We start from the raw sequence: 27,249 nt of genomic DNA on the forward strand, positions 1-27,249 counted from the left end.
GGTGCACCCTTTTTAATATTATACATTATATTATTAAACCAATTGATGTTATCACATAAATGGGATATTAAAGACATGTTTATCAATCAAAGAATAATAACCAATACAACAAACTAATACAAAAATCAACACATGCGTTAAATACAAATTAAAAGCCAATAAAGACCTATAAAAACATTCACAACAAATAATCGAATTTATCAAAAAAAATCAACCTGCAAACATATTTTCCGAATTTAGATACAAAATTTTGCTGTTGGCAAAAAAAAAAAGGGAAAAAATCTGTGTGTTTTTACTGTCAACAAAGGATGGAAATTTGTTTTCCTACTTACCCTGCGGGGAGGCCAAATAAAACCAAAACGGGGGAAATTAAAATGAAATAAATTTGTTTGTACATTGGGTAAGAGGAAACCCTTTTTTCCGCATAGAATAAAGAAAATCCCAAAGAAGTGGCAAAATTTACAAAAACAAAAAATGGGCAACGAAATTGTTTTTTTTCTTTCGTCTCAAAGCTTTGCTTGCTTTTTTTTGGTCTCCTCTTTACTTTTCTTCTTTATCGTCTACCCCGCCTCCTACACATCTTCATCATCATGTGCTTTGTGTATACTTTGTGCTATTTTATTTTGCGCAAAAAAAAATTGTTTATATGTAAATTGTATCTGTATCTCGCGTATCTGAGTATCTGTTATTTTTTGTATCTTTGTATCTGGCAAGCATGTCTCGAACAAATCACGTATTTTTCTCCGGTTTTTTTTTTTATTGTTGTTGTTGTTGCTGCTCTCGGGCGCCAGAGATAACGGTTCGGCGATCTCGACTCGCAAAATAAAAAGAAAAGAAAAAAGTATCTCGCGAATCACGAATCTGATGGATACACACACAGAAATTGATATTGCTCCGCAATTAACATGGCCAAGTAGCTTTTGCTCTCGGGCCAACTTCTTCTTGTTATTCTTGTACTTGTTGTTGTTCTTGCTATTGTTGTTGGTGCATTGGCATTGTTGTCAACCGTCTGCCAGCAACAACAACAACAACAACAAGGCGAGGTAAAAGAAAAAGAAGAAAAAAAAAGACGACTAAAACCCAACGAGATAGCCACCAAAGCAACGACTCAACTTCAACAGGAAAAAAACAACAGCAAAACGCTAGGCCACAAATACACAGTCGGCCTGTCAATGGTACAGTGATCACTTGTTAAGGAGAAAAGTTGAAAACATGTATTTTGAATAATGAATGAATGTTAAGTTGTTTATTATTAAATTATTTAACTTTTTGCTAAAACATTTCCTTAAATATTTGTATATTTAACAAAATATTTAATTATGTAGCTTACCTCAAATCCTCAAAATCCAAAGAAGTTTTAGAATCAGCTTAAATCAACATTTAGAAACACTTTCTGAATATTTCGCAAGTTCATTTTTATCAAGTGACCACTGTTCTTAGTGCTAAAGGCATTCATTCGAAGCTGCTGCTGCAGATGCTTTTTCCTTCTTATTAGAATTACTACACAAAACTCCAGATACATACAAAGGGGGGCTGAGGCAGGGGAAGGAGGCGGGGCTGAAAAGGGGCTTCCAAAAAGAATAGAGAAGTGGGAGGGGTAAAAGGGGGGGTGCCGTTGGTATTTGAACTAAATTGAATGCTTGGTCTTTTTGCCGCTGTCGCCGACTTTGTCTCTCTCGTATTTTTTTTTTATTTTATTTCATTTTTTTTTTTTTGGCTGCCTTCGTGGCGAGATTCGAACTCCAATTCGAAGCCCCGAGACCGAATTCGAAGTCCGAAACTCCCGAGACTCGAGTCCGATACTCGGCGAAAAATGAGCGAGAAATTATCAGAAAAAGGTGTGCGGTTGGGGGTTGAGGAGGTTTGAGGGGTTTAATCGAGCGACCGATGGACACAACCAAAAAAAAAAAAAAAAAAAATAATAATAAAACCCAAACAACCGAAATTTGTCGCTGCTTCAGAGTACATCTACACAAACCCATAAAGATATATACATACGGGGGTCTACATTATATATTTATGCGTCAATATATATATATAGATATATACGTACGCACCCATGTACATAGCACATATGTCAGGCATAAACCACCGATTCTCGCTGGTGTATACATAATTTGTGTTTTTTTTTTCTCTGTTTGCTATTGAAGTCAAAGCCCAGAACAACTGTGTTGTCTAGCTAAATTTAATTAACTTTGTAAATATATTTCTGAGGAATTGGAGTTATCTATTGTTATAGATGGCATATATAGTTTAATATTGTTATCTAACAGATGGAAACAAGTAGTGGTTGGCATTTTGCTTAGGTTTTGTCGCTAAAATATATTTGACTTCCTGTTTTAAGACGGAAGTAAGGTTATAGCTGTTTGCTTAAATTTTAAGAAATCATATATATAAAGCAACTCTAAAATGTAGTAAAATGTATTAATTTCCTTAATAAAAGGTCTATTAATTTAAATACTATAAGCTGTGGAGCTTCTATGTTCAATTTGAATCTATTAAATATGTTTTCTTAAGATTTTACAAAGCTTCTGCACCTCATTTTTATCAGTTTTTTTTATGAATTATAACAAAAGATATCTTACAGTTTTCACTAAAATGCAAAACCGTTAGAGTTTTCCTAAGTAGAAAAGCTAGTGTGCACCGTGGTTATGGTTTCGGCTGTCAACGTTTTTTTTTTTTCGAGGCTTATCGCTGGTGTTTGTTTGTTGTTTTTTTTTTTTTCGTATTTTGTTTAAGTGGTGTTGCTAGCTGGGCTGTCGGTCTTCTTCTTCTTTTTGTGCTTCTTAGGCCCCGACTTGTACAGTGGCAAATATGACTTCAACCGGTTCAATGGTTGAAGCTCTTCACCTCCTCCTCCTCCTCCTCTAGCTTTTTTTTGTATTTTTTTTTTCTTGTCGCTTGTTTAGATACAGATACACATTATGTACACAAGTCGATTGTTGTTGTTGCGGCCAAACAGATACGGGAATACAGACAGATATATATATATATATATACGTACATACATATCTATATATTTATAAATGTATACAGAGCGATATAACCGAGAGACCAAGTCTTGAAGTCGGCTTGAGTCGCCACTGTGCTATGCCTACCATTTCATTTTCAGACACACATCTATATATCTGTATATTTCTATATATATATATGTTTATATATTTCTTTTTTTTTTCGTTCCGTTTCTCATATTATTATAACCGAAGCAAAAGTTTTTCTTCTTTGGCACTTTGCTTCCCACTCAGTTTCCCCTCATTCCATTATGCATCATTTATTCATGCACTCATTTGCACATGCTCCCCGTTTTTCCCCAATTCCATTTGACATTTATTCTGTTTTTTTTTTTTGGGGGGGGTTTTCTTTGGTTTTATTCTTCTGACTTTTCCCCATTTAATTTATAAAAATAAAATGAGGAAGGCGGCAAAAAAGGGAAAACTTTTCAGGGACTGTTGCTAATTTGTTGCTTAATTAAATAAACAATTTGTATAATGTATAGCAGTCAAATTCATACCTATTAAAAAAAATAAAGGTCTTAAAATTTCAAAAATCATAATTAGTCTTACCAAATTTATACAGTTTTTAAATTATATCACATACCCTCTAAGTTAAGCTAAAAATTTTAAAATAAATCTAATACTAAGAACTTTGTTTGCCAAAACATTCCAAGGACAATCCTGAGAAAAATCGAAAATATTTTCGAATTTTTAAAGATTAATGATTAATTTGGCGTCTTTTGTTGAGTCAGAAAAACCGATGAGAAGATCAGAGAAATATGTGTATGAGACAGCGGAAGAAGAATCGAGAAGTCTGAGGAATTTATCACTAAAAGTTGACTCATTTCGAGGGCATTAATTATAATTCGATAAATGGCACATACACACCGTTTATTCTGACATGATATCATTGGAATTTGAAAATCTCCCGATTAATAGTTTAGGAACAATCTAAAATTGTCCTTTCTTTTTTTTTTTTAAATTTATTATAAATTAAATGCATTTATCAAGGGGTGTGAAATTACGTTGTTTATTTAATTCTTAACACTAGAGCCCCCCTCTGTTCTTAACCACTGTCATCGCTATTTCCCCCCTATTTTCCCCCTATTTTCTACCCCTCTTTTTGAACCCCCCTTTCCTTGCCCATGTCCAAATATTGCAATTGCTTTTTGGCATACACAATATTTCCGCCTAACAACAACAATGCGAAGCAGAAGGAGAGAGAGAGAGAGAGAAAAAAAAGAAGTAGAAGAGAAGACCAAGACGAACAAGAGGATAAAGAAGAGGAGGAGGTGGAATGGAAAAAGGGGCCCAAAGTGGTAGGGGGATTGGGGTAGTGTGGGGTAGGTGGTAACCAGAACAGTTATGCTAGAACATTTTTGTTTTTGCCTTGCTACAGTTTTTGCACTTGCGTGTGTGCGTTTGTATGAGTGTGTGTGTGTGTGAGCCATATCTGTGTGTGCCTTTGCACACAGATACAGGCTTATGTTCTCATGTTTTTTTCCTTGTTTTTTTTTTTTTTTTTTTTTTTTGTATTTGCTTGCGCCCTACGAACAATTTTTGTAGCTTTGCTTTCAATGCCTTTTTGCGTACATACATATATTCTTCTCGTTTGTGTGCCTGTTAATGTGTGTGTGAGTGCATTCTGTCGACGTCGACAGAGAGCAGCGTCATCGTTTCGTTTAATTTATTTTTTCCCTCAGTCGAAAAAGCAAAACAAACTAACCAACAACAAAATACGCGGCGCGAGCTAAATATAAATATAAATACAACAACACAACAACAACAACAACAACAACAGCATTGACAAAAGATTACAAAATATATATATTTATATATATATATATAAGGCAATACAAATTAATTAACTTAGTGAGCGAAAAAACCGAAAACGAAATAAAAGTACTTAGTTTAAAAATAGCTGAAAGCCATTTTCCTTATCTGTTTTTTCTTTGGTTAAAAGCAACACAAAAAAACAAAAAAAAAAGAACTGTTAAATGGCATAACAGTGTTTAACAGCTGGTCGAGTTATTTTTTTCAAGTGTTTTGCTCTGCCAACGCCGCTGTCGCAGTCGACGTTGACGTTGACGTCACTGCGGTCGTTGATACAAATTTTTTTACCTTGAGCTCATTTCAAGTTTAAATAAGCAAACAAAAATAAATAAAAACCAGAAACAATAAGAAGCGAAAATCGAAAATAAAAAGGCAATCAAAAATAAAAGTAAAAAAAAAAAAACGAAGGCAATAAAATATTGAGTAAGAAAAGGCAACATCAAATAAATGAGTATAAAAAAAGAATAAATAAATGTTTAAACAAAAAAGAAGATTTTAAATCGAACATAATAAAAAATCAAATTATAAAATATTAATAATAATAAAAAAAAGCGATTTTTTATTGTGTGTTTTAATTTTTTTCTTGTGCATTTTTTTTCACGCAGGCAGTTACAGAAAAAAAAGATACAAAAAAAGTTAAATATATTATATAGAGTGTGTATATATTCATGTGTAGCGGTTTTATCTACATGTGTGTGCAATGCAAAATTGGCAATTGCAGGCGCCCAGCTATCAACAACATTTCCATCATCACCATCTTCACCATCAACAACAGCAGCAACATATATTGCAAGTGCAACAGCAGCAGCAGCAACAACAACAACAGCAACTTTTATTATTGCCACAGCAGCAGCAGCAACAACAACAACAACAACATTTGCTAGTGTGTAACAATCAAATAAATAACAACAATAATAGCAGTAATAGTTGTCACAACAATTATCAATACAGTTACAATAACAATAATAATAGTAATAACAATAACAATAATAACACAAACAACAACCAGCAGCAGCAGCAGCTACAACAACAACAATTACTCAATAATAACAATAATCTCGAGGACGATGTTTATTATTTGTTTTATAAAGATTTTTATGTAAGTTTCGAATGTTAATAATAAAAATATATCAAAGAATATTTGGAAATAGTTGAATAAATAAGGGATACCATTAACAGCCATATAGATTATCACGATATATACATTATAGTCATGATTTCCTTATCTAATCTTATCTATATCTAACTGCAATACATACATATATCACTTTTGTTGATCTTTCGCCATTACTCATTAATCTGGCTAATCTAAAGTTCAAGTTGTGTTTGGAAATGAGGAAATATCATTTCACTGAGTTCATCATAATGATGAAACACACACATAAGGTAATCATTCCATGAGTCATCAAAAACCAACCCCATATAGTTTTACCTCGTGTTCGATCAGGCAAAACGCCAGAAGGACTCCCATTTTATCTACCCCTTATGTGATATATATATATATATATATCTGACCATCTGTATAACCCTTATGTCTATTTTTATAGTGCAAAATTTGTGGAGGTAGCACAAATGAATTCACACAAAAAATAATGCATTTCAATGTCAATGCCAATACATCGTCTCTGTGGCGGCATTATAGAATGTGTATCTATAGATGTGTATATAAAATATAGTATATCTGAGGGTTCCATAAGCATAGGATGTGAGAATAATAGATACTTTTAGGTTTTAGTAATACAAACTTAAGGATAAAAACAGAAATAACTTTGTTCTTAAGGTTTATAATAGATATATCCATTTCTTTATCAAGAACATTGAAAAAAGTATTGTTTTCATTAAATAAATACATTACTTCTATTATTCTAAGCACCATTGTATAACGACTTCGATTCATATCGCATTTATTGTTGTTTATTTAGGCAAACTAATGCGTCATTTTTTGGTTGCATTCATTTTTTTTTCACTTCCATATAATGTGTGAAATGGTCGTGGAGGAATAGAATCCCCTTTTTATATATACTATGTGTACTACACTGCTAGATGGCCGATATTTTTCAATATGATTGTTTTGTTTTATTCGGTGTGTGTACAATCTATATACATATGTACCATACATTCAGTAAGCTTTTGCAATAGACATTTCTTTTTGGTTTGATTTTCATTTTACACTATTTGTTCTGCTGAAAGATTGGCACATGCACTCAAAATGGTTTTTGTACCTCTGTTTATGTATGAATATCTGTTAGAAAGAACACTATGTTGGCCTAAGTCTTGTGGTCTGTTGTGTTTACCTTGATTTTAGTAGTAGTAGTAGTAGTAGTTGGTAAAATGAAATTGATATTCATGGTGTAAAAATTGAATTTATTTTTACCATATTTGTTTGATTGCAAACCAATGGAAGAGCCTGTAGTTTTAGTGTAAAGAAAATATCTGGAATTTCATAGCTGCAAAAATGTAAAAGATTGATGTTTGCCAAAGTGAAAAATGGGAGTGTATTTAATTTGAAAATCTCACAAATTTCAAAATGAAAACCTATGGAATATGTAATATTTAGTATAGAATGTCTATCACCTGCCTTTTCAATTATCTAGCAAAGAGAACTGGGGGATATTCTAAGAGAGAGAGCGAGAGACTAATGGCATTTCAGGAACGTCATGGAACATTATGGAAATTCTGTATCTAGATACAAAACGAATCTGTGTCTCTCTATCTTCATTTGTATCGGTGTTTCGTTGTTTTTTTTGTTCCTTTTGCGGTCTGTGTATCTGTGTGCATTGAAGATAATTGAATGAACGACAATTCTGCTTTTGTTTGAGCCCTAAAACTCTGAAACAAGAATCGTGCGAAATTTGCAACCCCGAAAAAAAAAGGGCAAAAGTGAAATGTATTACATTTTGGTATCTCTATCTCTCTCTTACTCGTCTTGTCATCTCTTTTCGTTTTTCGTCTGGGAACATGTTAATTACGCCTTAAAATGTGACAGGGCTTACATTTCCAGTTCTAATTCCATTTTTGCAATCAAAAAATATAACAAAAAAAAAAAAAAAAAACTGCGCATTTCAATCAATTTTCTTCTGCGTTGTTGTTTGCTTCCACGTGGTTTTTCCATCCCCGCCCTTGCCATCCCTTTTCCCATTTCCCAACCCCAGATTCAAATAGTCGTCGTTTTCCGAAACTTCTAGCCGCCCATTGATAGAAATGACATTGAGCTCACGTCGACTGACGACAAGTCCAGACCAAATGCTAAAGGTTAAAGCCAGGAATATATGAATTTTCTTTTTTAAGCTGAAGAAACTTCTTGTAAATCGAAAAATACCATTTAAATTTAAGGTAAAAAATTATATAAAATTTCATACCTATTCATACACCTATCCCAATGAAAACCAAATTAGGTTATGAAAAATCTACTTAAATTAACCTTTTCCTTTTGCCATTTTTCGCCCAATTACATTTACTGCCTCCAAAAATAGATTGAGTTAATGAATGAATATATATATGTATATAAATATATATGTAAAATCCCTTATATCGTCGAAAATACAGTGGGTGCAAACAACACCCACTATAAGCAATTTAGGCACTTATTTTTCCTCCCTAGTTCGACAAATATTCGTGTGAATTTGACCTCGTCCGAGGTGTGTGTCTATATATATGTATGTATATACAAAATTATATTATTTTGTTTTGTGTGTATATGGAGAATCTGTTGTTTTTTTTTTCTTCTTTTTTTCTTGTTCCGGCCCACAACTAACGGCCAATTGTCGAGTTGAGATACAAATATGGGTACATTATATATATATATATAGGAATATGTATAACAAGGCGAGACAATGCGCGGAGTATATAGGAATCCAGTCAGGGGAACCTACACACACAGTGGCCACTCTTTTATTATATATCCTACAAACCTCCCTCCTTTGAAAAAAAGGAAGAAAAGTACCCTTTTTTGTAGGGATATAGGACAGGAATATACAGGGAAGAAGATTATTATGTTCAAGACTTCAAAATGTTTAGATTTTATTAAGTATCCTTTTGAGTTAATTTATTTATTTCTTTATTTTAAGTAATAAGTAAGCTTAAAAGTATTTTTATAATGATTACTATTTAACAAAAAAAAAGGTAATAAGCCTGTCGATACCTCCACCTCCACTCTATTTTTAATCCCCAGTTAGTGCCAGCTCTTCATTCAGTTTCTTAATGCGTCGTGAAAAAGAGGTGGTAGAAAGAACTGAACTCCAACTGATGCGGCAATTGTCTCATTCCTAAGCATCTTTTTTTGATCCGTGGTGTATTTGTTGATTTACACTTTAAGAAAAAACATAAAATTTAAATAAAATATCAAATTAAATCATGTTAGAAATATAAACCAAAGGATGGTCCGTTTTAACATTATTTGCTTGACAAATTTTATAATTTTTAAACAATTAAAAACAATTTCTCTCACTGCATCATTGTCTTTTGTGTACTTAGTGTATTGCGTCAGTTTTGTGTTTGCTCAGATTTATGCGTAGTAGTATTGTTATTATTAAAATTTGCTGTCGAACGCAGGGAAATCAACTACGTAATTTGCTTTGCTGAACTTTTGTGTAAGTTGTGTTGTGTTTCCCAAAAGAAACGCCGGAGAATGGAACCCATAAAAAACGCTGGCATTTACATGAACAACTACACCAGTGGTCAAAAAAATAAGACTCTTCTTAAGAGTTTTTGTCATTGCAAAAAAACTAAATACGAAAAAAAAAAAGAAATCTTTGAAAGTATTTTTTTCACTGTTCCTCTTTTTTTTTTTGTTTCTTCATTTTATTTGCTTGGGCACCTTTGCAAGTTTGCAAGCTCATTCACAACCACACTCACAGAGATACATCGAGAAATGAGGACCAGCTGCTGCTCGAAAACTGTTCAGCATAATAACAAAGAAATTAAAAGAGCTTTCAATTCAGAGGCTAGCAGTACACCCGACAAATCAGTCAATTGCCAAACGATTCATACATATGGAAGGGATAACAACTTTAAGAACTTTTAGTTAAAACAGCAAAAAGTTATTTTAGTAAAACCTTTTGATATATGAAAGTTTTACATAAAACATAAGAAAAATTATGGTTACAACTTAATTTTCTTTATGATTCTTTATTATTACTGTTATTATTCATTTGTTGTTAAGTGAGGTTGACCATGGGGTTGGATTTTTGCTTTTAGATTCGGCTGTTTTTGTTTTCATCCTTTTCTGGGTTTTAACTATGCCCTTTGGAAATGTCTTTTATCCTTGAGAATGAAATAAATGCGTTGGCAAGTAAAAGTTTTGTGGTGGTTGTACAGTAGGGTTGGGTTTTTTCATAAATATTTTTGTGGACAATGTCTGTGCTTTGTCCCCCATGTAAAAGCATATGTCTGGCAAGTTTTGTACTTTCTACTTGTTACTAATTCGTAATCGTATGAAATAGAAATATAAATATTAATAAATCTATAAGTTTTTTAAGGTTTTTTATAAAATTCAATCCATAAACTAATTGTCTTTTTATATTTCTTTTCTTTCTAGGTAAGTTTCGCTATGCTTTCGACCAAAAATATTTCTTTAAAGTATATGTAAGTTTAGGAATATATTTAGCTTTAAAATTTGTTAATTTTCATGATTTTTTGAGGCTTATCTCCTACGTCTACATTCTCTTTCCTATATTAATTGATTAACAAACCTTATTTTCAGTGCATTCCTTATGAATAGTTGTTTGTTTCTATCACTTCTTGTTATTTTTTTGTTTTTGTATTATTTACTATTTACTATTTGCTATTTTTATAAAACCCACAAATGAAAAGCCATCGGATGTTGACGTCATTGGGAAGTTTCTGAGGGTGAAAAATGCGGGGCAGATATAGGAGAGGGGTGAAAGGCGAAGAAATCGAAGTTGGAAACAGAAACGATGGACGTCAGCACCGAGATTATTTGATTTATAAATGCACTTGGACTGCAAATAGATACAGGCACAGATACAGATTCCCAGCCCCAAAGATACAGATACATTTACACAGATACATCGAATGTATCTGATTGTATAGGGGTGTGAGGGAGATGGCGTCTATATACCCACTCTCCCCCCCCCCCTCCTTACATTCACACAGTCACACGCACACACACAGTCGTAGATCTATAACTGTTGTTATTTAATTGGATTATCATTGAGAAGGCGGCCAGCGAGCAGTTCCCAACTAGTCACAATTTCCAATTAGATTTCCGAGAGAGAGAGGCGGGCAGCTGAAAAAGAGAGAGAACGGTTGGCAATTGGAACGTTAGTTTGTTAGTACAAGATCCATCCTCGGCGTTAAATAAGTTTCAACAATAGAAAAAAAATAAAATAATTATAGTTTCAAAACTAAATGAATAAACTGCCAGGGGAAAAGCGATACTATTTTGTAAATCAAATGATTTGAAACGTGGCATTTGGAAATTCACGTTCATTCATTGCCTTGCAATCTGTTCTCGAAATGATGAGCACTATCACCACCTCCAATTCTCTGTTTTTAATTTCTCCCTATTTGTTTATTTCCCTTATCACTTTGTCTTTCTATATACATACTTGTGTGTGTGTGTGTGTTTGTCTTTATTTATATTAATTTGTTGACTTTTCGTGTTCATAAATGCCTGTTTCAGTAATTAAACATCTTGAAGAAAATGAAGATTGGAACAGTCAAGGCAAATTGGCTATTGAAAGAGTTTTAGACTTCAGGGGAAAACATTTTTCTTTAAGCAGTGCAAATCTGGTTCCCATTGTCTGTGTATCTTTCAGAAGTGTTTATCGATTTGTGAGATATATATATATATACATTTTTGTGTCTATATCGGTACTGCATTCAAATCCAAAGAAATCGCTTAGAAAGGCAGTTGACAATTGTGGAATTGCGATTGCAATTGGAACTCAACTGAAGCCGAGAGACGGAAAACTGGTTTTCCGCTAACCAACGACACCCCCCTCACTTTATATATATATGTATATATATTTATACACCCATGTAAGTGCAGTTCAATGAATCGAAATTTCGATTTAAAAAAAATATCTAAAACACATGTGCAAAGAGAAAGACAAAAAAGTATTTCAAACTGAAAATGTGGCAAAGGAAAATCTAAACTATTTTGATTTTATACTTCTCAGAATATATAAGTTTTCATTTCAAGTGCACCTTTTGAATGCACTTGAAGATTTTCCCTGAAAACCAATCAAATACTAACTCAAAGATTTTCCAATTTCCCCCCCACATTTTCACTGCATTTCATTTTTGTTGCTCATTTCGTTGTTTTTGTATACATTTCGTTGTAGTTTTGCACGCCATTCATAATGAACAAACAGAGAAATCATTGCTATATAAAGGCATTGTGACTATAAATCGATGATCTTTGCATCTCAGATCTCTACTACTACTAAGTAAGACTTTGATCAAACTGAATTCTAAGAAAAAGCGGATTAAATGGCTAACCATTTGTTAGAGGCATACAAATTAAATTAAATTACTGTTTCTTCTTGATAAAACTCTTTGGAATATTACAGTCTTCTATAATTTAAATTAGTTCCATTATTTTAGAGCATTTCCCATTCGTTTTTTATATAAATTTGTACCCTTCTTTAATATTATTTGAATTTTTTGTTGTTTAGTTTCTTTTCTCGTATTTTGCACTTGAACGACTTTCAATTGAATTTTGTATTTATGCAATCGGCAGCATCTACATACTACTATATATATATATATACATATATATATATATAAATATATGTACTATATACATACTTCTCTGTTGCCGATTTTTTCGCTTTTGCTTTGTTCGCTTGGCCCATAAACAAAGCAATTTACATACAGACAGACTTGTGTATATTGCAAATGCCTCTCTAAAGTGATCGTTGTTGTTGTTGCTGTTTTTGCAATTGCAATCAATGACCAAAAACAAATTACAAAAGCAACCGAAAATCCGAAAAGCGAAACAAATCGAATCGAACTCTCGCACTCGCACCCCTTAAAATAAAAACAAAAAACATGAAAACAAAGTACAAATTGCATTTTACACGAAATGAACACAAAAACAAGAAAATTGTACTGCTAAAACAAAATGTAATTTGTTTTCATCGATTTCTTGTTAAAATCCACTTTCCCATTCCCACCCACAATTTACCATTCCATTAATTTGTTGTCAAGTGTTTGCTAACAACAATTTTCAATGTTTTCCAAAAGGATTCTATTAAATAAATAATCTTTGAACTACTTTAACATTAAACACATTCATTTCACTTGTTATTTATATTAATTTAGATAGTTTTAATACTATTATTTGTTAGGCATAAAGAACTTAAACTACTTTAAGCTTAAACATTTTGTTGACTCTGGTTTTTTGACTCATTTTTTCCTTTAGCTTACTTAGTTTTTAAAAATTCCATTCCATTTGGAGTGCATTGCTATGACAAAGTTGCTAAACTACTCAAGTTTTTTGTTCAGTTTGTACCTGTATTTTTCGCTCCTCTATACCTGTCTCTGTTTGTTTGATATATATTTTTTGTCTTATTGGCATTCGACTATTTTACAGAGCAACAAAACTTTAGGCCCTAGCAACAACACTTCTTTATGGTTGCTTTATATATAGCTAAAGTCTATCTATATATAGTTAAACATAACATCGATTTATTTCGGGTTCATTTATTGCCTTTTTTGGTGTGTTATTGTAAAACGTGAGGGGTAAATAAATAATGCACAAAGTCAAAGTGTCTATAATTCACAAATCGAAAAACTGAATTCCACTCTTGGTTTAAAGTTCAAAATTCATTTTTGCACTCGAGTTAAGTTGGAAAGTGAAATAATTGCTGGGCAAACAAATCGTAGATAAGTTTACTATTTTAACCTTTGATTTGGGAATTACACTTTGGGTGGGGTCTTCGGTTTCAGTTTTATCAGCTAAAATGAGTTCTAGTTTTTCATTTAAAAAATTTCTTATCGTATTTTTGGTTTAATTTCATTCATTTAATTGTTTTATTTATTTGAGATACACGCACTCCAAATGTTATTAAATATTATGCAAGGAAATTTTTGTTGGCTTATTTTTCATTTTTTTTTTCACTTAAAAAGAAAAATATTTAAGAAAAATTTTTTTTAAATTTATGTATGGTATTCGATTAGGTCTTTCTTTAATACTTCTAACTTTTCAGTATATTTCGTTTCTTTAGCTTTGCCTTTTCGCAATGAAAACATTATCTGCGGGGGTTAACAAGGCGTATACTTAATAAGTAATTCATACGCTGCGTGGGCCAACGAAACCTTGTGGTGATAATTGACATACAATGTAAGGATTGTTAGGGGATGAAAACAGAGAATAAGACTTAAGGATTATGGATTAATTGCTGGTTTCACTTTGTCAGAGCCTTAAGTAGGAATTAAATTGAATTTTTTTTAAAGAAAGAAAAACTTGTATTTTAATTTGTTTTTATGTCCTTGAAGACTTTGTACTTGTTCCATTTTTCCTGACGATTGCATTAACTTTAATCGCGTGACTTGATTAATTCGAGGCTAAAAGTATAAAAGTTTAACCTGATTACATAGAAAAGTAGGGGTGCTATGATTGTTTCTTTAATGTTTTATATTTGTTTTATTATATTTCTAACACAAAACAACATTTTTTAAAACGTTTTTCCCAAGTCAGCAATATATATATTTGTATCTGTCTACTTTTTTGTTTGTTTATATTGTTTGTTTGCTTTATTTGTGTTGGGCCAATGAGAGAAGTAAAATGATATAATATTCAGCTGAAGAAAAATTGTTAACCAACCACCAACGAAAAGCATGGCGAACGCAAGGAAAAGTAATGGGAGGAGGAAAATGGGATGGGGGGGGGATGGTAAAAAGGCGGAGAAAATGGGCAGGAAAAGCAGATGAGACGAGACCATAAAACCGACAAACGACGACACGAAGGATGCGATGTCCAAAAGGCAGTGAAAAGTCCCCCGGAAAACCCCCCGTGGAAAATCCCTAACCCACGCCTGCGTGTGTCGTCCTTCGTCCTGAATTTTCTTGTTGTTTTTTTCGCCTTCAATTTTCCTTTTATTTTGTTCTACCCACTTATTTTATATTTCTTTTCATATTTTCTCACTCGTACCTTTTGTTTTAACGCTCGCGTTTTTCCCCGCTTTTCCGCTGTCTGTGCTCGGCTGACTCCATCATCTTGTTGGGGAAACTTTAAATAATTTAACACGCTAGCCCCGCCCCTTAATTTTTTGCCACCCACTTTTTGGCCTGTGGTGAATTACAAGTGTCGAATGGAAAAAATTAAGAGTGGGCGGTTTCGGTGGGTTGGTGGTTTTCCATGTGTTGAAATCAGAGTCATGTTGAGTTAGTTTTTCTACTTGGTTTGGGTGGGTAAGGGGGAGAAAGTGTGGCCGGAAAATAGACGCAAAAGTGAATGTGTGTGTGTGTGTGTTGTGTTTTTGAAGCATATTTTGCTGCGCAACATTTTCCCTGAACTTTAACAAAGACTTTCAGAGATGTTTGTCTGTGTGTGTGTGTTATTTTTTTTTTTTTTTGTACCCTAAGGAGGGAAAATTTGCAAAAATTTTCATTTAATAACACAGTTTTGCCTTTGGACACGTCTTTAGAAAAACCAAGCTGTTCCTTGGGAAAATTGAGTAACATTTAGAAGCCTTAAGGTGTTAAGAACTTTACAGATTGTAAATTTTCATTATAAATTAACTAAATGGTTATTTATATTTCTCTTTATTTTCAGGTAAGGATATAAAACAGTTTGTTATTATTTGTGTCTTGAAATACTTTTTATGGATATAGCAAAGCGATGTATCTGTCCTACGTGAGTATTATGTGAAAGCAAAAAGGGGCACAGGTTTTTCTTAAAAATGGATTAATCTATTTGAATGATGTATAAAAAGTTTATAGAACAGGAGAGAAAATCTAGTAGAATACATTTTTAATTTTAGTTTTTATACAATTTCATTATTCGATCCTTTTGGGAAATTCAATTGATTGTGGAATGCAGTAGAAATTTCGTTGGTAGCCGGAAAATCGTTGCAACATTCGTGGAAAACTTGCAAACTGGAAAATGTCAATCGTTGGCAGAAATTTCTCGGTTTTATGGTTGTAGTTGTTGTTCGTGTTGTTGTTAGTGCTTTCGTTTACACGTCTCTAGGCCATGTCCGCCATTTTGTCCGGGCTTTTCTACGTCACCTCCCCCTTTCCATTTTGCACCTCCTCACCCCCTTTCTATTTCTACACCTCCCCCCTACGTCACTGTTTGTCCCTCTTTTTGGTCCGTTGCTAACCAATAAGTTTGTGACTTCCGCCAAATAGCGCGAGACACGCACACATTCATGTATGTTGAGTGGGTGATGTGGTAGGTAGATGGGGGGAGGGGGCTTTACTTTCCAAACCCCCCGCCCCCCTCCAACTTTCCCCACCCCCTGTTTCGCCCCGTGGCAACATTCACTCCGCCATTTTGAAATTGATACACAGCCAAAAAAGACGCCAAGGAGAAAAGCGAATACAAAGAGGAGGTGGTTAGAAAAGGGATGTGAAAGTACACAAAAAGAAAAGTCTTGTTCTTTTGCGGATTTTTCAATGCTTTAAATCAGAATTTGACTTTTTGACAAAAATTAAATTATTAAATGAAAACTAAAAAAATGGTCAAAAATAGAAAAGGCTAAAAAATAGTGAGTGTTATACACATCTAACAACCTAAGCTAACTTTTCTCGTCATTTGAAAGCTGATTTTCAAAAAATACATTTTTCCAAAAATTTCACATTTTCTGTAAAGGGTAACATTATCAAAATTTGCGAAAAATTGCCAAAATTTGCTATTTCAAACTTTGAATACAGTTCGTCTCCAATTTTAATTACGAGTTCAGCGATATATAACTTATTATATTCCGACAACTTTTGGCTTTGTTATGAGAATAATTCTGATTATTTTGAGGCCGAAATCAGGACTATGACTTTGGATAGAAAATTGTAATATATTCAATCGGTTTTACACCTATAACTTACCCAAAACAAGACGTACAGCTAAAATAAAGACTGTTTTGTAAAGCTATCTACCAAAACTAACTTTTCTCATCATTCGTTTAACGATTTTGTGAAGTTGAATTTTTGGCAATTTTTCGCATTTTCTGTTAGGGGTAACATCATCAAAATTTGCAAAAAATAACCAAAATTTTACATTTTTATCTGTGAATCCAGTTTTTTTGGAATTTTAATTACGATTTCAGGGATGTATGACATTCTATAATCGGCCCATTAGTTCCATTTCTGTAAGAAAAATTCTGATTATTTTTTTGACAAAAAATTTGGATCAGAATTTTTGCTAAAATATAATGTTTAATGTTTTTTTGGTGTCATAATTTGACTAAACATAGTCTTATAGTTTTAAAAACGGACTTATCTTAATAGTTCGACTTTTTTCCAAGTGTAGAAAAAAGGGTGGTAAATTTGTGAGGGATGGGGGCAAGGTGGATTTTAGAGTGCAGCAGGTGCAGAAACGCCGAATGCATTTGGCCCAAAGCACACGAACACCACACCACACCACACACACATATGTTGATGCTCTCAAAGCTCACACACACACACCTACATACACCGACCCACACGCATACTAGTGCAAAAGCACGCAGCTCACACGCACACAAACTTTCCATATTTCCAGGAGAGTTTGAAATATTTGCTTTGGCTTCGGGTTTGGCCTCTGTGTATTTGGCAGGCCATTCTACCACCCCCCTCTTTCCTCTTTTGCGCCCCTCACCACTACAACCCACTATTTCACCTCTTCAGCTTCCCATGGGGGAAAGCACACCCAGCCCACCTCTCCCCTTTGGCTCTTTCTCCGCTAGTTATTCAGCCTCTGCTGATGATTGCACTGCTTTCTCCAACTGATACACTGAGCAAAATCTATTACCTTTTTTTTTAAAAAAAAATCTAGTGTTTAGTGAGATACGAAAGCCATAATATTTGTTAAGATATTTCGAATGTTTGTCAGAAAGGTCTTAAAATAATACAAAAAAAATAAAATTTAATTTTAAATTTCCAATGAATGGGCACCAATATTCTTTCAAGTGTATTGCCGCTTCTGCCCATCCTCTGCTGCAGTTCTGTCGCTGCTTTGCCTTCACTTTTGTTGTTGTTTAGTTAGTTCTGCACTCAGATGTTGCTGTTGCTCTCAATGTTTTGGCTATAAGTGCAAGCGAGACACAAAACAATTCCAGTGGCAGTCTGGTTTTGGCAACAAAAAGGAATCCAAATCCACCACCCGCTTTTAGCCAAAAGAACCTCCCCCAATCCAACCCAAAACCTCCTACTCCCCCTGCCGCCTTTCCACTAATCGTTAACCCAAAAGTGAGCTGCGAATTTTTGGCGAGTGGAAAATCTCTGGACCAAAATTCAAAAGGAAATTGTTATGCGTTGAGAGTTAAGAGGATGTGGCGTGGCAGTGCTGCTAGGGATGGGCTGCTGGTGGTGTACCAGCTGAGACAGTTAGCCATTGCCGATGATGATGGCTGAAACCAATCAAAACTACAGAAACCACCAAGCGCAAGCATAAGCATCACGCATACGCCCCGTTGACCAAATGTGTTCAGCAAACAAAGGAAACACTCCTTGAAAAGCTATTAAGCATATATATATATACTTTAGGGTGTTATTATTATAACAATTGTATTTAGTAATACTAGTAACTAAAGGCCAAAAGCGTGTTGATAAATATTTGAAAATAATGGAAATTCTTGAGGTTATTACAGATTTTTACTTTAAAATTAGAGTTCGAATCCCGCAATCATTTTTAAAATCTGAAAAATATTTTAATGAACAAACCATTATTGAAATTTTTATTTTGATTTTACTTTAAACAATCATTTTTGGGACCATTTTCATTACTCATCGTCCAAAAAGAAGCTGCTTGAATGGTTCCGGAAAGAAAAAGCTTTTCAAGCTTGTGCGCTTCGTTTGTTGGATAAAAATCATGAAAAAAAAAAATGGCCAACGAATCTGGGGGCACAATCAGAATTGAAGAAAAAAAAAAAAACAGAAGTAGGGTCCAAAGCGTACACAAAAGAAGGCAAAGGCAACGGCAGAAAAAAAAAAATGAAGAGAAAGAGCAGCGTGAAATTCCAATGAAATTACGTATGAATGATTTTTATTATTAAAGTGCGCCATTGCCTCTCAACTTGTGTTTATTGTTGTTGTTGCCGCTGTATATAGTGCCCGCCGATATATATTTATATATATATATATGTACATGTACATACATCCATACTCTTATTTACGACTAAGTATGTCACAATTAGTCGGGCTGATAAATATTCACGAGTTGCTCTTTTGATTGAAATTTCAACTGAAACTGAAACCAGAAATGCTTGAAAATCGCATTGAAATTCGCATTTAAATAGTCGGGGAAATTGACATGAAGAATAATTAAAAATATTATCAGTCAAATGAACCGTAAATGAATTTACAATACTTTTTAATGACTAAAAATAATTATTCAATTCAAAAGTTTAAAATTATAATGAAATACGTACGAGATTTCCATTGGTAAAACATACAAATTATTACTTATATTTTCATTAGTTTTTTCCACAGTATTTTCGGTTTTCCTTTCTCCGTTTTTTTTTTACTGCATTGTTTGCTCTAATTAAATCTTATCTAAACAATTTTAAGTACAAATTATTTCAATGGCAATACAAAAAAAAAAAAAAAAAAGAGTAGAACAAAATTCACAAAAAAGCTCAGAGAGCAAACTTGAGCCAACTTGAGGGCAATGTTCTAAAGCAAAGAGGCTATATAAGCTCACACCTCAATAGATTTTCCCATATATAGTGTATATGGTATATGGTTACATAAAAACAAATATAAAAAACTGCAAGATAAGGGGAGGAGAATCCAAAGGGGGTTTCGAAATGGGAAAAATGGGAATCGAAATCAATAACTCAATAGGCATTCAAAGAGAAAAAAGGCAAAGCGAAGCACAACTGATCAATAAATAATGCGTATACGTATTATAAATATATAGATACATGCATAATGTGATATATATATATATTATAAACCGATTTACAGGAAAACGGGTTGCGTTTAACCCACAGCCAAAAGGCAAATCGAAGGCTATCCTGTTTTCTCGAGTCTTTTCTCGATTTTATTCTGGTCTTCTGGTGTGCCCAACTGTCACACGATGACAGCGAAATGCGATTGAAGCGCAACTCCCGATAAAGATGAGGGGCAAAGAAGAAACGTACAAATCGAGGTTGAGTTGAGTCATTATTCTCCCCATATACTCAATACTCTTAAACAGTTCGCCACCCTCATCCTCACAGCAAAGTAATTTGTACCTTATTTTTATACACAAAGTTTCAATGACAAATCGATTATGTTGATCAGTTTTGCAAATTCCTCGGGGTATATTCATAAACTGATTGATACTTGAATTGTTACTACTAGGTGAAATGTCATAATACGTTGATAAGGAATCTAAATTCTGAAAAATTAAAGAAAATCATTTAATATTGTGTCAAAAAATATGTTTTATAAGTTCATATAACAGTTGTATAACCGTTTTCTATATTGTGTATTTTTTTTTATGCCTTTACCTAACAGTAAAACAGGAATACGAAATGCGGTTCCTAGAATTCGTATAACAGTAGCCAGCCCCATCGCAATCTCTGTGGTATTTCTCCCTATTTTCCCACCGCTTCCTCTGCATTCTCGTTATCTTTCTCTTTACTCATGTACATAATGTACTTGCTTTCATATAAATACGACTCCCTGTCATACATAAGTACGTACGTAAATACATACATACATATATTGATAAGAATAATGAAGTTAACTCAGAACCATTCCGATTCAAGAGTCCATATATATCACATACATACGTATACTATTTTATACACTATGTTTAATATAATATATTTCTTATTAGTAATATTATTACTAAACACCATTTGTTTTTCTTTCTTTTCTTCCTGCCCACTTGAACTGTTCTAAAAATAAACCAATTGTTCCCCATCTCTTGCAGTTTCATTTTAATTTTAAACATTTTAATAGTCCTCAAAAATTCCATTCGCTTGAGAAGTGAAATTTTTGTCAAGAGATTTCTCACCTATAAATAATGTACATTGGGGAATATTATTCATTCCAACAGATGCGGTAATGTTTTCTGTTTCTTTGTCTGGCTATTTGGCTTCGGTTTCGATTTTGTTTTGTTTTGCCGGGTATTTTTATACATTTTTGATAAACTGAAAAACGTTTCACATCGACAAAGTCGATTACCTCATATGAAATACTTTCCATTGACATGGGCAAGAAAAAAAAAATACAGAAACATGCTTAAAAAAAAGAGTTGGTGACAATTTTTTCTTTTTTTCGGTTTGTTCGCCCCATAAATTTTCTGCCAATGACTGTGTGCCACGCCCTACTGTCTGTGCTCTGGCCCGAACGCCCACTCGACTTTATATCGGTTGGTAAGCTTTAGTTTTTCCGGGAACCACCTTTCGCGATCGAAAAACTTCCACATCTAATTTCATCATATAGGTTTAGAGCTTAAACCGACTATTTAATGATTATAAGTTATTAATATAATGTTATCAAACATTAAAAAAATATTTCATAAAGTTTTTTATAGATATTGAAATGTTACAAAATTAGAGTCTGTAATATTCTAGAGTGCTTACTGTAATATTCGATGCTTTTCCGTGGTATTTAACTGTTCGCCTTTTGCTTTTCGTTTCTCATTCGTGGGCTTTTACTTTTGTGAATTTTCTATGTCGTCGCCTTTTATTATTATTACTACGTTGATTTTTTCTTTTTTGTCGTGTTAGCCGCGCTCTGCCGACGTCACTGCCGCCAACGCTGTCTCTGCCGGCGTCGCCGCTTTGACGATTTGCGCTTTGCGTTGCGCTTACTCACAATCAAATCTCACGCCGCATTTTTAGTCTCAATAATAACTGAAACGAAAAACACGCGCAGCCAAAACGAAGCGCAAACCAAAAAGGAAAACGAAAGAAGCAAAAAAAAAAAAAGAAACGGCGAAAAAAACGCAAAACGAAAAACGACGACACATCGTTAAACGTCAGTTGCCTTTTATTTATTTTATTCGACACTCTTTTTGCTCTGTGTTCGTTTTTTTATATTTTTTTTCGTTCAAGTTTATTTCCGAGTGTTTATGTGTGTGTGTGTGCTGATTGTTTTTGCATTTCGCGTTTGCTCAAATAGTAAATTAAACTGTTTTCAAAGTGTCATCGAGAGGGGTTGTGAAAAAGTGATGAGGAGGAGGGGCGAGAGCAACTCGTTCGTCGTAGTCACTCGCTGCATTTTTTGTTGTCGTGGGTCGTCGTCGTCTGTTTTGCACTGACTGGGTCGCTCTCTTTCTCTCCGTTCCCCTACCTCCCCCTTCAAATCTTTTTTTGCGCTCTTCCACTCCGTCTCTCCTTCGTGCTCTCCCTATGGTTGTTCTTGTTTTAGTTGTATTTGTTGGTGCAGCATAATTAGACGCCGTCGATTTCTCTCGACTTTGCGAGAGAAACAGTGCCGGGCACTCAGCGGTTTTCCCCGCTAGAACAAGCCTTTTTTAAAGCAGGTGCAATTGATAATTGAAACTTTCTTGACTGATTATCCAAGCATGCATACGAGTGCATATATTAAATGTAGTCCAAATAATTCTTAATTGGTGCTTATACAACTTTAAATTAAATATAATTTAAAAAAAGAAGAAAACTAAAATATAGCTTGTTTAGCACGCAAGATTGTTTCTCTCTTCTTTTCATGGTGCAGTTTCTGTTTTTCGCCCTCTTCTTCTCACTCACTTCAAGTTCTCTATGTTTTTTCGCTATTGTTTTGTTTTAGCATTCACGGCATGTTAATTTGATGTTTCTCGTTCTCGATGTTTTTTTTGTAAAGGCTCTCTTTTATTTCATATATTTTTTTCTACTCGCCGTTCGTTATCAAAAGGAACACAACAAAAGGCAAACGACAAACAAAGACAAACCGATAAACGTCAAAAGCTTGTCGCATATAATATGTACATATTAGGCATTTTGCCTGTTTTCATCTTACAAAGCTCTTAAACATTTTAATTAGTTATGATTCCCGTCTCTTTCTCATTCTAATTGATTTCGAGTTTTGTATAATATTTTTAATCGGAAATAGCGAATTGAAGACCAATTTGGAGTTTCGCAAAAATAAAAAATGCAATAGGCAAACAAAAGTACACCAATTGTCGTTAATTTTTGTTTTTCTTATCTTCTTCGTTTGACCTAGTTGATTGAAATCGTAAGGAAATACTTTTTCTAGATTTTGCTATATAACATTTTCGATAACATTTCCTTTTTGTTTGTTTGTTCGTGATTCTCTCGTTCTCTTTTCGCGTCGTCTTTTCATCTTTTAGTGTCTCTGTTTTGCTCTCTTTGGTGTTTTTTCTTTCTGATTGTGCGACAACTGCTTAACAATTTACAATTATATACATATATGTATGTATTAATGTACAGTAAACACTTGGATAATAAACTTAAATATCAAGTTATACAAATTTTGAACAATTTTGTGGTATCTTTTATAAAAAATATATAAATTATTAGATATTTAATATATTTGATTTAATAGTACTAATATATCTTATAGAACTTGGTCACTTTTAAAGAGTTTTCACTGTAGTGTGAACATCTGACGACTATATAGGAGTCAATGTGTATTTGTTGATTGACTTAACTTGACGACGACGACACACGCGCGCCCAATTCACAAAACTTTTGTTTTATACACCGAATCTCTTATTTTTTCGTTTTTATATTATTTGTTATGCTGCGCGATTACGTCAGCTGACATTCGGTTTTTGTTTTTCGGGGACCTGGGAAAGCATATGTCCAAATATACACACATCACTCTCTTACTAACTCACCCATATGCAAAAAAAAAAAAAAGTATAGGTAGAGGTGTATAGAAAAAGTTAATCATTTGGCTCTGGCATATTTGTTGTTGGCTTGTTTAGGGTGAAAGTTTCACAAATTAAATGGAGGAAAAATCAACGACGAATCGCAAAAAAAGTGCAACTCAAACTCAACTCATCCATTGAAAAACCAAGAAAAATCGCTGGAAACAAAATGAAAATCGCTGCCCAAAGTTAATTGATTTTCATGTTAGTTGTTGAATACCGAATATCGAAAACCCAAATATGCAAAAGTGAGTATATAGCATATATCACGTCATTCTCTCATATGCCAATGACTTTTGTTGTGTATGGGCACGTAATTTTATTTTCGTCTTGAATTTCATTTAATTTTTCCCTTGCGCCTAATTGTTTTTGCCTCATTTGCATACAGCTGTGCTCAAAATAATAGTAGACTTACCTTATTAAGCAAAAATTGAAACAAACAGCTATGGATTTGCAAATTTAACAAGATTTTTGGTTCTATGATAGAAATGAAAATAGTTCTTACTAAATTCACATTAAAAAAACACTCTTTTTGTCCATTTACACCTCTCTGTCTTTCTTAATCACCTGTCATTGGCAAGGCAACCGTTAGCATGCATTCCATCGGCAGAATAACGGCATAAATATTGTCATCTCTTTAACATTAACAATTGTGGTAGAAAAAATAGTACATATCATTTTATTGTTACATATTTTTAATGTAATGTTTGTAATGGATATTCTGTTTAAAATATTTCTTATTAAATCTTTCTTTAAAGCACAGTATAATCATTTTTTTATGGATTTGTTTGTAAGGAAGTCATAAAGTTACATACATACATACATATGTATGTATTAAGATGTGATTATAAAGCACTACACAACCATTTTTATTTGTCTGTTTTCGGTGGCTATAATTGTAATTAAGCAGCACTTGTACAAATTAATACGAGGTCATCGAGTTTCATTTGTTGCGGTTGCTTTTGGATTTCAAAATATTAAAGGTGTTAACATTTGCATCTTAATGTTCATTGCTGTGCGTTGCAAAAAATGATTATTGCAAATTAAAAATAAACTTAATTAAAATGTTAAAACAAAAACACAGAGTCGAAAAAAAAATTGGCAAGCAAATTTAAAAGGATTTTGAATCAAGGACCAATAAGAAAATGTTAAAATAAAACAAATTAATAGAAATTGCTACCTTATAAGAACACACTTAAAAAAACTGTTCGGGAAAATGGGAGAATGGCAAAAGTTGTAAAAACAAACAATGCAGTGAAAAAATGTGCAAGCTTTCTAACGCCTCAGTCGCCGTCGCTGTTGACGTCGGCAGCGCTGCCGGCGGCCTTGCCAACAAGAACAAATGCGAAGCATCGCGAAGCAACGAAAGCAGGAGGAGCTACAAAAGAGGCAAGGAAGGCAGAGACAGAGCAGAAACGAGAGGAGCGCCGCTGAGAGCAGTGAGCGGGCAGAGAGCAGAGCGGCATTTCGAGTGCAGACGGCGGTGGTGTCGGTGTCGTTTTGGTTTTGTCGGCGGTTGCTAAACACAATTTAAGTTCACTCGGTTACCAGACATTACACACTGCCCACATAAATATATATACACACATATATATGTATAAGGCTTGTGTGTGTATGCAAGAAACCAGAAAAAAGGAAAAATACAACGTTCGTTGAGTCGCGTTCAGTTTTTTTTTTATTTGTTTTTCTGTGTGTGTGCTTTGGATTTGCCAATTTTAGCCGACTGGCTCTCAGTGTGGAACTTAACTTAAAGAGCAAGCAACGTGACGTGTCGCGTCGTGTCGCTAAAAATTCGCGCACAGAACTTCCTACTACACAAACAAAAAACCTAAAGACACGAAAAAAAAAAAAAATAAGAATAAAACCGAGACTTGTTTTTTTTTCTTGTGCATCTCTGTTTGTGTTTGTGAGTGTGTAAAATATAAAGAGAAACAAAGATAGAGGGAGAGCGCCACAACGCGTGAGAGAAAGAGTACGAGCAGCTGATTTTAGCCGGCAAGTGTCAGCTGTTTCGCGCCAGAGCGAAATAGCGCTAGTTCGGTGGGGCGAACATGTTATGTCTTGCACTCCGTCTCCTCTTTGTGCTGCATTTGCTTTAGCAATGCACCAACAACAACAACTAACGCAGCAGCAGCAAGAACTACTGGAAATACAACGGCAAAGGCAGCATTTGCAAATACAACAACAACAATATAGAAGGATCGACGAAAATCTATCGCAGTTACTACAACCACAACATATTATTCCAGATTTCACCCATCATCATCAAAATCAAATACAAAATAACAGCCATGATATACAACAGCAATCATCTGAAATACACAAGATACCAATAATAATAAAAGAACAAGAACAACATCTACAGAATTATGAAATACAGCAAATAATCCATCCACAACAAAATGGGCAATTGGTTGATTTTCAGAAAATCAATGATACACCGCATACGCAAACTTTGGAAATAACATTGCAAAGTCAATACGAAATACCAGAATTGCAACAACAGTTTAAAACAAAGCAAACGCATCGTTTACCAAAAATACCAGATATACCGCAGATACCAGAAATACTCCAAATACAGCAATTTGAAATAGCGCAAAAGCAAACAAAAAAGCGAGGTGCAAAAGCAACAACGCCAACAACAAAAACCACGATAACATCGTATACCAGCAATAGCAATAGCAACAACAGTAGCAGCAATAGCAATAACTACTATAACATTAACAACAATAATAACAGCAACAGCAGCGGCTACATAATGTTAGCCTCTGCCAGCGCCTCTGCCGCCGCTCGAAAACGCAGTCGCAGCGCGAGTAACGGCAGCAAAAGCAACAACAAAACTGCCAGTGGCCGCAAATTTACCAAAAGCGTGAGGTGTGTTTTTTTATTTGTTTCTTCTCTCTTTAGCTCTCTCTCTCTCTCTGTTTACATTAAGCGGTGTCGGTCGTGCACGTGCTAAGTGAGAGAGGGAGAGAGAACGAATAACAATAACAGCGTTTTATACTGAGCGCCCAGCCTGCGTCAGCTGCGACGCCAGCGTTAACAGCGGCGCTCAGAAAATTGGGCCACAAGAAAACAAAAACGAAAACTATGTTAATGTTAAACCCAATGGGATTTAATAAGTTAAGCAATAGAAAATATCGCAGTGTTAGGGGTAATGCAAAATCAAAATAGAAACGCCGATAAGACAACAGTGGGGCAAATTAAAATATAATTGAGTTAACCAAATGTTTTCCTATAATAGTAAAATTCTAGCTAAACAGATAGTAATTGAGCATGTAAATTATTTATAAATGTTTCCGTTATTTATTTATATACTTTAGAATTTTTTAAAGATTAACCTGATAAAATAACTATTATATAAATTCTGAAAGCTTTTTTTGTTTTATTAATGATTATAAATCGTCTTTTTTAGATACTTATTAAAATTGACAAAAAAAAAATTTCAATAGCCTAAATTTAAAGCAACAACAACGATATTTG

The 27,249-nt window shown here is 33.8% G+C and overlaps 1 protein-coding gene across 6 annotated transcripts in view; it reads left to right on the forward strand.

Moving 5' to 3' along the window:
- The window catches only part of LOC108118283 (homeotic protein female sterile), a 67,638-nt gene that overhangs the window by 31,068 nt on the left and 9,321 nt on the right, over positions 1 to 27,249 (forward strand). Inside the window, exons 1-2 of one of the 6 annotated variants that reach the window (XM_017230885.2) lie at positions 21,783 to 21,908; positions 23,824 to 24,014. The exons of 3 other annotated variants lie outside the window; for them this stretch is intronic. Coding sequence is in view for 1 of the 3 variants with exons in the window: in XM_017230878.2 (XP_017086367.1) it covers positions 25,823 to 26,635 (813 nt within the window). In the remaining 2 variants the exon portion in view is untranslated. Of the gene's footprint in view, positions 1 to 21,782; positions 21,909 to 23,823; positions 24,015 to 24,105; positions 26,636 to 27,249 lie in introns of those variants that run through there. 2 more of the 6 variants (XM_017230886.2, XM_017230878.2) reach the window with 2 other exon arrangements.

The sequence above is a fragment of the Drosophila eugracilis genome, unplaced genomic scaffold (assembly GCF_018153835.1).
Source record: "Drosophila eugracilis isolate 14026-0451.02 unplaced genomic scaffold, ASM1815383v1 contig_2147, whole genome shotgun sequence".
In the NCBI taxonomy this organism is placed as follows: domain Eukaryota; kingdom Metazoa; phylum Arthropoda; class Insecta; order Diptera; family Drosophilidae; genus Drosophila; species Drosophila eugracilis.